This window comes from Cupressus sempervirens, chromosome 3, assembly GCF_028749045.1.
Source record: "Cupressus sempervirens isolate cs-2001-9-10 chromosome 3, ASM2874904v1, whole genome shotgun sequence".
Classification (NCBI taxonomy): Eukaryota; Viridiplantae; Streptophyta; class Pinopsida; order Cupressales; family Cupressaceae; genus Cupressus; species Cupressus sempervirens.
The window spans coordinates 1052242026-1052255358 of record NC_143120.1 but is presented as its reverse complement, the minus strand read 5'-3'; the positions used below and the strand labels follow the sequence as shown (position 1 = coordinate 1052255358).

At 35.1% G+C, this 13333-nt stretch overlaps 1 protein-coding gene across 1 annotated transcript in view; it reads right to left on the bottom strand.

The window, feature by feature from the left end:
- The window catches only part of LOC149570350 (Transducin/WD40 repeat-like superfamily protein), a 75725-nt gene that overhangs the window by 13845 nt on the left and 48547 nt on the right, over positions 1-13333 (bottom strand). Inside the window, exon 2 of the mRNA XM_089822991.1 lies at positions 4845-5096. Within this exon, the coding sequence (XP_089679117.1) occupies positions 4845-5096 (252 nt within the window). The remainder of the gene's footprint in view (positions 1-4844; positions 5097-13333) is intronic.

Sequence of the window (13333 nt, the reverse complement as noted above, 5' to 3'; positions counted from 1 at the left end):
CCAGAGTTTTGGAGATCATGATACTTGTAATGATAGAGATCATGACATTGTGATTTCTTGTTATCTAATAGACTATTGTTGTCCCTGAGTGCCGGAAATCAGATTACTCATATCCTTCTAGGATATAACATATTCTTTTGATATGCATCAAAGATTTGATGCCAGTGCACATACCAAAAGAATATATATATGATGAATATCATATGATTAATATCTCTTGTTGAATCATACTTCGGATTATATTGAAAGATAACATCTAAGTTGATGGATTTATGTTGATATCCTTAAATATGTCATTCTAGGAATATCATATTGAGATTATCTCTTATACTCAAGAGCATAATGTGTTCTATATCGATCCTCCTTAACTAAGAGGGAGTGTTGATTCGATCATGAGATACATTGTTGATGGTAAATCATCATTAGATAAATATTCTTTTATATATATATATATATATATATATATATATATATATATATATATATGGTTATTTATATATTATTACATATATAATAATCTATATTATACATATGGTTATTTATATATTATTACATGTATAATAATCAATATTATACATATGGTTATTTATATAATTAATATATTAACTAATTATGATTAACTATAGAGACATGTCTCTTCTCATATTTATGAGTCTTCAAATCTGCATTTGGAAGATATCAATTACATTGGCAATGTTAGTACATTTGCAGAAAACGATCCATGTTACTCAACATCGTTGACCGATTTGGTAATGAATTAAATAGAAAAAGATAATTTGCACCGAATCTGAACCGCATACAAATTTTGAATGAATCGACTACCGAACTTCAGGTCCAACCTACAAATGTGGTAACTTAGCTTGATACCTTTCACCACTACAATTTCTGATCATTTTTTTTTCTTACATTTACAGTGTGGCTTTGATACCATGTTAAGATTTATATGATCATTTTCTGCAAATGTAATAACACTACCATTTATTTTTGTGTGTTCCAAGTGCAGATCCAAATGCAAATATATAGAAGCAAAAGAGACATTTCTCTATGTTAATCAATATTGGTTGTGGTAAGTTACTAACCATTAGACATTATTAACACCAATATATATATATAATTGATGATTAATCAAATGCAATAATGTTTAACCAATAACCCTTGGAGATTAAGTCTAGATCAATTCAATCCAACTAAAGCTACAACAGTAACACTACAACTTTATAAAATTAATTACTACATTTGCATGTGTTCTATCTAACACGTTATATATATATATATGTGTGTGTGTGTGTGTGTGTGTGTTTTTGTCTTTCGATACGTTTATTCATATTCATATTTTCATTTGTATTCAATTTCTTTATTTTATTATCATTATTTATTTTTATTTTTATTTTTTATCGTTAATTTTAATTTTATTTTTTTATGTGGTTTGTTCTTAGTGTGGATGTTCATTTATATATTTATTTAGGAGTTTGTTCTTGTGGTGTTTTCTATGCATTGATATATGTATTTTCAACTTACATTTTAGTATTTTATTTTCATTTTTATTTTATTGACTTTTTATTTTTGTTTTTTGCTTTTCATTTTTAGTGGGGATGTGCATTTTTGCTACATGCCCTACATCTGGCTATTTGTTTCTTTAGTTCTCCTTTTCACTTCTCTTGCTCTTTCTTCCCTTGTTGACTGTGAGTCTATCACTTATGGTCTTCTATCCTACCATCTCCCTACTTGGCTTCTTTGGTGTGCGTGCAATCCCCCTCCCTTAGTCCCTATATCTTTGAGTCAGTCAACTTCTGCAACCCATTTTGTTTGACATCCTTGCTCTCTTCATCCTGATGATGGATCACTTGGTGTGATTAGAAATGTTGATGGTAAAAAATCTTTACACAATCGAATCCAGAAATATATCAGTTTATTTTTGCTATGGATTGTGGAAATTTGATCTCTTTAAATTAATTACTTTCAGACTTGCATATTAATAGCTTGCATACTAATGGCAATGATGCAGATCTAAAACACTATAACAAATTGACACGACTTTAACAGTCATTTTATCATTAATTACATCTGGTAAAGGATGATGCTATTATCATACCTGATGAGCACATAGAACTCGAATAAGGTTGTCACTATTTGGAGCTGTTAGACTTCCAACATCTCTGCCGGGACTGAGATTTTAATCATGTGCAACAAAAAATATATACAAAGTACCTGAGATTTTGATAATGCACAACACTAATTATACACAACACCACAAACTTATAGAAGCAATGTCCATTCTAAGCTGCCGTTCTAACTCATAAACAAGTCTGGGCATTTGTGAGTACATGATGGTCTACAGATGTGGCTCTCAGTATTCAGGGCAGAAGAGTACTTACGGCAGCAAATGCTTGGCATAGATTAGCCCATGTGTCCATACTATCTGGAGTCTGCTATGACATCCTGTTGGACTCTATAGGAGAACTCTTGTGTAAATAGACAAATATATAATCACCAATCCTACAATCTGCTTTCAACAATGAACCAGACTTCTACGTATAAGCTCAAATGGTGAATACTGGATGAATCCACCTCATAGAGAAGATCGGGCTTCCATCCAAGCTTTGTGTTTCCAAGGGGTTTCATCCTCAGAAAAGAAAGTCACTGTCACATCCGCAACTACAGAGAAATTTCAAATATCAGATAATCACATAGCATTCCAATGGAGAAGGACCAGGCTCCTTATAAAGACTTCTCAAACTGCTGGTGAACCTCCAAGTTCAACGTGGGATAAAAATCACTTTTTGATTTTCTCTTTATAAAGTCACTTCACTTTAGTAGTGTTATACTATGCTCCACGGGGACGCGTTTCCTGGGGTTTTACCCTCGTACCCGTACCAGGGACGAAACGGGGACGAATTTTGGCCGTCCCTTGAGTCGTCCCCTTTTTGAAAAATTCAGAAACGTCTCCGAAACGGCCAATTTTTTTGGTAGGAAACTTGGGGACGGCCAGCAATATCGGGGACGGTTTTGCCGTCCCCTATCCGTCCCCGAAACTGCTGGCTGTCCCCTTTTTTCTAGTCAATCTGGTAAAGGCAAACCATCCCCAAAAAAATATTTTTTTCTAATTTTTGTTGTTCGTGTGGCCCCTAGTCATCTTAAAGACATAATAACAATATGCAACCCATATTTGGTCCATTAAAACACTAACTCTTCTACTCATTTTTCGATTTAACATACTTGCTAAGAGGAAGGAAAAAAACATAAGAGCAATAGCAGCAATGAGCAAAGATTGTGTTTAGTGAGGAAAGATTGCGTTCGGTATTTACTATTTACTAACTATTTTAGTTGGACTTCTCTTTATTTCATTCTGATTTCAGCATGATACTTGAAGCCTTTAGGCATTTTAATTTTTGCTATATATGTATGTGATATTGTTATAATGGAAGCACTTAGTATTTGCCATTTGATAATATTCCATTTATTTATCTTCTAAAATGTCTATGGTGAATGGTTTATCAATGTTATGATATACATATTTGAATTTTGTCTCTATATTGAAAAAAATCCCCTATGTTTTTAATTGCCGTCCCCTGATGTCCCGTCCCCTAAATTTTGGCTTCGACCCGTACCCGTACCGGAAACACGTCCCCGTCCCCTAAAACGTCCCCGTCCCGGAAACTCCGTGGAACATAGGTGTTATATTATAACATAAAGTATTTAATAATATTAACCACATAAAATATTATATTCTCTTTATTTTTCCATCAGTTTAGATGATGTGGCCAGTAAATCATCCCTTCTATCTGCCACTTAGCCTATCGGAATGCGGGAAAAATAGGCTAATCATCTCTCATGTGATCATTGAAAGGAGGGGACATTACAGCCTCAATAAATTCTAAATGACAATGAAGGAAACAATAAATTAAACAAGAAAAGAGTTACTACTTTTGATACTAAGAAATGGAATTTGAGTTTTTTGAATGTATAAGATGATGTTTCTCTACTTCTGTTATCAAAATTATTTCTTTATTAGTTTTAGATAAAGTAGAACCAATAATATTGAGTACAAACATATTAACTAATAAATTACTCTCTTGCAATATCTCAATTAGCCTCCGAAAATTACAATAGGCTAAAGTCATCTTCCACGACAGAGAAGGGAGCATTAAATTAGACAATAGAAGTGTAACTTCTTTTGATATTGAGCACAGTTGTCCGGAGATGTGTCTCTGACCCCCTAGGACATCTTTTAAGTACTAGGATGTATTTCTAGTACTGGAAATGCCCGTGGATACATCTCTACTTGAAAGAGACATCCAACCAACATTTCCCTACTTTTTCATTAAAAAACTTAAAAACATGAGTTATCATATGAAAAGGAGAAAAAAAAATCAAAAAAACTGGACACCATCATGATATTTTTAGTTTTAATAAAGCAAACTTATAACTAATTTTATTTTATTGAAAAAGGGTTGTCTCCGAGTGCTCCCATCTCCTATTTAAAAAATAAATGTACAGGCACCTGTACCAGTCTCCCATACCAGTACCAGTACTGGTCATCCAGAAAGAAAAAATATATATATTATATTAATAGATCTCTCTGTCCTCTCTACTTCATTAACAAGATTATTTATTTATTAGCTTTAGATAAAGCAAAACTAAGACCGTTGATCAACATATAATATTATTTTGGCCTTTCCATCTACTAAATATTTTTCTAAGTTTTCTTCAACACCACAATGGGATGAAACACTAGCACCATTATGAAGTACAAAAGCCAACCATTAATCTTTCTATTTTCTGTTTTCAAAAAAATGAAACTTTATTTAACCAATCAAAGGCTAGTCAAAAACAAGCTGAGGTACCTGCCCATCTGCAGCACAAGTAACCACACTACGATCGTCACTATAAGGCATAATCCTGGCCTGGAAAACATTGCTTCCATGACCAGAATGAAAAGAAAATACTGATGTTTTAGCAGACCAATCCCAAAATATAACTTGTTTATCATCAGACCCTGACACAAGTAGATTGCCAGTTTGGTTGAAGTGCACAGTATTTACACAACCATCATGTGCCTCCAACTTCGCATAGAGATCAAGGCGTTGAATAAGATCCTGTTGAAGATGATACAGAAGACACATGTCAGATTTCTTTCAAAAAATACATTGTCATTGCAAATGAGGCTCACATAATCATACATGTAAGTTGGAATCATATAACATGCAATTATCCTTCTATGAGAGTGCACAAACAATATTAACAATCCATATCTGTACAACTTGTATTTTGAAAATTCTTTTCACTATGTATGTGCAAGGAGTTCTGTGGATTGTCAATTTAGTATCTTCTAAAGTCTAAAATAGATTGTCTTCATATTCCAAGACTGAAAGATTTACAAATATCTTTACCATGAATCCTTCAAAATATAGGACCCATAGGATGCTTTCGGCTCTTTCAGGGTATCTCATTGGATTACCAACAATATTTCAGGTCACGAAGCTCTAAGCCACTAGCAAAAACTATTAAGTGTTGATTAGTTTGACAAACATTGTCCTCCCAATATGTGTATAGATGAATCTTTAATGCACAACTATATTATTGAGTTTTGAATCTTAACAGGTCATGCAATATCCTTTACCCTATTAACTCTTGCCCCATCATCCACAATAGACTTCTTCTCTACCATTTTATTATTTCTACAATCTCACACTTCTTGGGGTTTTCACTACGTGCAGATTAGGGACACAACTATTATTTAAGGGAGCTCATTATGTTATCAAGGTATTGACATAGGCAATAATGTCTTTGTTCCCAATGTAAGTTAAAATATGAAAAAGGTTATCCTTTTTTAGGGAGTCATTTTTATAGTAGGTCTATATTTGTCAAGGAAGACCAAGTTTTATTTTCCATATGGTTCGTGTCTCATTTGAAAGCCTATCTAAACAGGACCAATACTTGAATCTTAGGGCAAGTTGAATCCTATACATACCACACAATGAAGATGTGGCAAGTGAGGCTCGTCATGTCCCTCTACCTTCACAAAATCACAAAATCCTTGTCTCGCACTTAGTTACACAACCTTTTTACAGAGTCGATTATGTTTTACAACTTAACTCTAATGTTGTAACATTTGCAAAACACATTTCAAGTGTATCACAATTGCTATAGGTTGCAAACAAGGGCCAAGCCACGAAGCACAAAGAAGCAAGGATCGAACGAAAACAAATAGCAAGCACACGAAAACTCATCATAGGTGTGATGATCAGTAAATAATTTGTAGGGGGCATTGGGAGCTGAGTCACAGCAACACAAATACAAAATGTAATAGACATTATTTTCTAAATGAAGTCAAAAATGACTTGGCATCTCCTAGGGGTTCCCCTTTAGGGTAATTTTCCTAGGAGATGTCCCACATTGAGAGAGGATGCCACTCAAACATCCTCATCATTTGAAAAAGAAAGGGGGATATAGTAAACCTTAGAAATGATTTGTCCCTAACACCTATCCTCAAAACATACCCCCATCCCAAAATGGTTGAAACCATAGTCTACAAACTCTATGAATACTCTCTCAAGTTGAGTTCTTTATAGGCACAAAACAAAATGTGGGTAAAAATGTCGGCAAAAGTAAAAAGTTGGTTAAAATATGTTTTTCACATGCTATTTTTGCTGAAACTCCATGCATTTTCTCTTTCACTGCCAATTTTCAAATTGATACATTTTGTAATTGAATTTTGCCAAAAAAAAAGTTGCTTTAAGAGATTCTAAATTTATCTACTTTCTAAGTTGCCGAGTTTTTGTCTATTATTTGTCGAGTTGAATTTTTTGGGCTTGACGAGGACTCTGAGTTCAAGCTGCAAACTATGCTGAAACTACCTATCTGGCTTACTCTAGCCTCTACAGAAGTTCTTTAAAAAGATTGGAGGGTGTAACCTTAGTGGAGTGAAATTGGTCATCTGATAAAGAATTGGCCCAAGAAATCAAATCTTAAGTGGCGTTTAGTTGCAAGAGCATCCGGGTGTACAAGCAATCAGCATCAAACAACAACAAAATTGAAGGTAGTATTCTTTTGGTCTATTCCAAGTTCGTACCTTGTTAGTTAATTTGCTGTTTTTTGATCAGATTAATAAAGGAAGCAGATTTAAAATTTAATTTACACAAAATACACACAAGGATCTTGGGAAAGCTTTCAATCTTGAAGGTGAAAAACCAGCAGCAAGAGTCTCCAATATATTTATTAATTCACACACAGATAATTACAACAATAATAATATTGATCTATGATCAATCTATCAACGTCAATTTGCCTTTATATGTAGATAGATCCCATGTTGATCGAATATAATTAACAATCTGCCTGTCATTGCTGATACTTGTATCTATAGATATATCAATCACTGTCGATCTGAATAATGATGATAGTTTCCAGTTTATTCTCTGCGATATAAGTAATATCTTCTGTGCTATCAATCTCTTGTAATAAATAAGTAAATATATATCCTGTGCGATGTATATAGTATCTTCTGCTTCGATCTCAATATGTATTTGTATCTTCTATGATAAATTCAATATACCCTACCACCTGCTTACAATATTATCTTCAATGTTACTGATGTCTTTGATGGTAATGAAGACAACACAAAAGTTGTCTTATACTTGCACAATGGAATGGATCGCATCCATTTGTCGTGACTTTAGACTCACGCCTTTTTGTTTTATGATAATCACAGTTTCTTCGACGTTATGTTTAAACAGCATTTGCAGATACAAAACCAACTGATATTAATGGTATAATGGTAAACATTATCTTGTTCAGTTAATGAAATACATAACCGATAGTTTAGTAATTGATTATTTATTCAACAATGTTTATTGATGATATTACATAATTGATCATTGTCTCAAGTGATGCAATGCGTCACTCAAGACGATCACGTCTCAAAGTTCTCCTCCCAATGCTACTCCCTCTTAGCTAGGGAGAATATACTCAAAGATCTAAGTTATAATGTCCACCATCATTACTCCCAAAGGGTGGATCCATCATGGTTGCTCCCATGAATGGAAATGCAAACAAACACTAGCATTCATCGCAGAATCACTCAGGTGATGTTGTCATCTTATGATGACAATCACCATAGCTGCTCCCAAAGGGTGACTCAACATAGGTATTTAGTCATGGAGTGTAATAACCCCAACCGGTTAATTCAACAAATACCGAATTCTTTAATAATTCAATCGTTTGACATTTTGTCAAACATTTTGCAAGCAAGCTCGGATACCACTGAAATATCCCTTGACAATTCGGACCTCAACTTGCTGATTTATAGCTCAAAACACTTCCAATACAATCTCTATGTTTATTGATTTTGAGTTTCAAACTGATTATGCTTGCTTGAAATGATATCAAAGGGAATCTAAAAGCCTGTAATTGATTACTACTATATCTAAGAAAAGAACTAAATGCATATGCAATTCTCTTATGACTTTTCAAATGCATATATATGAATTCTAAATGAAAAATGTGCGCTTACAGCCAATTGATATTTTGTCAAACACTTGGCATGCATATTGTTATGTCAATCATGAAAGATATAAATATGCACATTACATCAAATATATATGGACTTGCAACTTATGACTCCTTTAGTGAGATATTTTCTAATTCAATGCTTAACATAATATTCCAAGGCTCTTGGCTTTGCAACCCCAAAAATCTGAGTACAAATGACATTACAAATCTAATATAAAATGTGCATCTACAACTACCTTATTCAGCCACTTTTACAATGCCAAATGACCAATTTAAATGATGCAAATTGAATGTAGAACCTGATATACAAATCGCCCAATGAAGGAGATGAAATTGCAATCATAATCAAGCCAAGTATTGTAGGGCAGGCACTGTTCACGTCACTGTTCATGGCACTATTCACGACACTATAGGAGCCAGCAATAAATGTATTCTCCAATTTAAGCACAAATGAAAGGATTGAAGAATCACTTCTAATTTGCAACCCTTCGGAGGATATTTCACCACCTCAGTTATGCTAGTATATGAGAGTTTTCGTTCCCAAAGACAAAGTAGATAATATGCAGAAACTCTTGGCTCCAAAAAACTCATCAAATGCAAATGACAATAATCGGATGATAAGCAAAGAACCTCTCATGTTAATTTATTCTTTCCTTGTGGGAACTCATTTAGTTTTCTCCCCAGTGTGGGATAAAAGATATTCTTATATTTGCACTTTATTATAATATTATAATATGAAATTATACCCCATCATAAAGTGTCAATCTCCAATAAAACCCTCTAACCACCATATTAGCCTGCGAGGCTCACAATAATAAGTTAAACTCTGAAACTCTGATGCTTCCAAAAAAATGGGGACATTACATGGAGTCACTCACATGACCCCCACTAGGGGTACTCCCAAAGTGTGGGTCCACCAGGGCTACTCCCATGAATGGAAATAAAAATGAACACAAGTGCCCATCACGGAATCACTCAACATGATGTTGTCATCTCATCATGACATTCACCATAGCTACTCCCAAATGGTGAATAAGCACAAGTGCTAATTCGTGGATTATCTTACATGACATCCACCATGACGACTCCTAGAGGATGGATCTGCCATAGCTACTCCTAAAGGGTGGAACAAGGGCTTTCACCTCAAACTTCTCCCTCACCGAGAAGAACATTATAGTACATCTCAAGGAATCACTAATGTTAAGACTCTCTCTCAGCAAGGGCTTCATTCCCACAACTCCAAGCTTGTCTCGAAAATGCACAAACTTCACTTTGGCAAGTGGCTTGGTGAGAATGGCATTCGTATGGTCATCAATTCTATTGTACTTCAAATGGATAGCATTCATTTGCACCATATGTCTCATGTAGTGATATTTGATCTCTACATGCTTTGTTCTATCATGAAACACAAGATTGACCAGAAAGCTTCACATAGCTCTGATTATCACAATGATTAACTATAGGATCCAAAGATTGTTCGAACAATCTTGCAAGAAGCTTTCAAAGCCACACTACTTCACATGTTGCTACATTGGTTGAAACATATTCAGCTTTTGTTGTACTTTGGGCAATACATGACTATTTCTTGCTACACCAGGAAATCAAAGCAAATCCCAAACTGTAACAACCAAAGGTGCTCTTCTGATTAGTAACACTCCTACCCAATCAAAATATGTATAGCCCTACAAGTCTTAAGTCCACATTAGGAAAATACAACAAGTCAACAAGGGAATGGGTTCTTTGGTTATGTTGGAGACACAATGCTTCAGAAATCACTTTTAGAACACTACATCCAAGTTGTCCCTTTTGGACTCCTTAGTCACACCGACCATGCTCTACAACTCTATTGTGTGGAGGCCCTCTCTCCTAGATCTTGATTGGGTCTCGATTGAGAGGGTCCAGAACCTTCTGCTTTGGTGCTCATCAGATGTCATCAGTCTACTCCTCATAGTGTCATTTTGGTTGAGTTCGATAATCATCCCTTCAAGCTCGGGGTTGTCTTTGACCTGGTTTGGTTTCTTCACTGTCTCAAGGGGTTCGCAGATTTAGCTGATGGTCATCACAGATACTCATACTTGGCCTATTGTTATTCTACCATTGTTGGTTCTGGCCCTAATAAAAGGGCCTAATTAGGGTATGCCCAAGCTTCTACTTTGTTGGGCTCGATTGTGTGGAGGCCCTCTCTCCTAGATCTCTATTGGGTCTCGATTGAGAGGGTCCAGACCCTTCTTCAGCACATCACCAGATGTCATCAGTCTACTCCTCACAGTGTCATTTTGGTTGAGTTCGATAATCATCCCTTCAAGCTCGGAGTTATCTTTGACCTAGTCTGGTTTCTTCACCATCTCAAGGGGTTCGTAGATTCAGCTGATGGTCGTCACAGATACTCATACTTGGCCTATTGTTATTCTACAGCAATTGTTGGTTTCGACCCTGATAGAAGGGCCTAATAATGGTATGCCCAAGCTTCTGCTTTGTTGGGCTCGATTGGGAACGAGATTGATCGTCCCCCTCCCTTTCAATTCTCTCTGGATGCTCCCACTCACCTCATTCCCTCACAACAGGTGTTGAACGAGCATGATAGACTTGACATCTACAGACAATATATTATCACGCCCTGGAGCAACCATTTGGGTGGTCTCCAGGCAAAGATAGCCTTTTATGTTTGGCACTATATGATCATTTGGGGTGGCATAAATGTGTGCCCTTCCTACTTGACACGACGTTAGAGACATGCTCCTTGCATCTCCTTGGATTCCTTTAGAATTAGTTCTCACTAGCTCTACATCCAGATGGACCATCAAATTGACAGAGTTGACCGGATTTGCCACCTTTCAATTCTCCCTAGATGCTCCCGCTCACCTCCTTCCCTCACAGCAGGAGTTGAACGGGCATTCTAGACTTTGTTGAATAACTTGGATCTTTTTTGCAAATGTACTAACATGGCCAATGTGATTGATGTCTTCCATATGCAGATTTGAAGACTCCTAAATATAAGAGGAGACATGTCTCTATAGTTAATAATCATTAGTTAATAAATAACTGTATGTATAACTCATCTTTAAGCATATATGTAATATTAATATATTAATCATATATGTAATATATTATTATATTATTATATAATGTATAATGTATAATATATATAATATATATTATATTACATATATAATATATATTATCTATATAAGATTTTTATTTTAAAGATGATTTACCATCAACAAGGTATCTCATGATAATATCTCATGATAAAATCAATCCGACAAAAGCTACAACCTTAACACTCCCTCTTAGCTAGGGAGGATTTATTGAACACATTATGCTCTCAAGAATAAGAAGAGATATCATCTCAGTGTGATATTCAATTCACACTGAGACTAAATTTCTCACTTTTCATAACATACAATTGAAGTAATTTCCATTACTTTTAAAAAAAACCACCTTAAGTGTGGTCTATAATAGCAACTATGGTGTCCGGCAAGATCCGGCCCAAAGAACCATAACAAGTTCGTTATCATAGTTTCCAGCAAAATCCAACCTAAAGAACCATGATAATAGGTCTACCATTTGTAAGATCACCACTTTACAATGGTTACCTTTTGATTGTTCGTTATCATGGTGTCTGGCAAAATCCAGCGCAAAGAACCATGATAACAAGTCTACAATTTATAAGATCGTCATCTTATAATGGGTTACCTTCTGACTATTCGTTATCACGGTGTCTAGCAAAATTCGGCCCAAAGAACCATGATAATACGTCTACCATTTATAAGATCATCATCTTATAATGGTTACCTTTTGTTTATATATGTCAATGAAAGATCGTTACCTTTCATTGCATATCATATGTTAAATAGTAACCACCATGAACCCAGTCAGAGGGTAGTACAAAGGCTTTCACCTCATTCTCTCACAGAAAAATGCATTACAAGGAATTTCACTTAGAACTTCTCCTCATAGAGAAGATATCATTAACAAAGGATTGCACCTCAAAATTCTCCCTCTGAACAATGATCCTAGGAAGTCAGGTCCTCTAGTTACTCCAATAGAAACTCTCTTCACCCAAGGATGCCTTTCGAACTCCCTCTAAATCTGATATCAATCTTCTGACTTTCTGGCGGTAAGTCATTACTTCCTCATGATATACATAGAAGTAGGCCCATCAAAATCATGCAATCACACACATGTATTTCTAGACTTCCTCTGAGTATCAATCTTCTAAGCTCCTACGTCGCCTTTGAAAAAGTGTCATACTCCCTCTTAATATAGAAGAATCTCATATTCTTAATCATCAAAGATGTTTTCTTCAAGAGACTCACTTTATCCATCTTAATCATCAAGATCTTTGGAACTACTATCAGTAGATTGAGTCTGCACAATATTTGGTAGCATGTGTAAAGTACCAACTTTCTTTTCTTATCTGCACATGAAGATTCAGAAATTGTCCGTTTAGATTATTTGAGAATGGAACATCTCCCCTCTAAATAAGGTCAAGTGGGAATGGAACATTGACTATTATTCCCCCCACAATGTGAAATTTCCACTCATTCTTATATTGTTGAAAGATTTTGTATCAAATGTGACAACTCCTTTCTAAGTTCCAACTTGCTCTTTTCATCCATTGAAGCTCCAAACATTCATTAAGCTTAATAGTAGAAGCGAACACAAACTCGTCCACAATACGCCAATATCTTGATTGCGTATGATTGTGCCACTTGAATGACTCTACAACTCATAACGTCAAGTTTCATTTATCAAAGAGAGACTCGTAGATAGTTTAATTAAAGTCACAACTTTCTTAAATCTACCCAAATGGTAGACC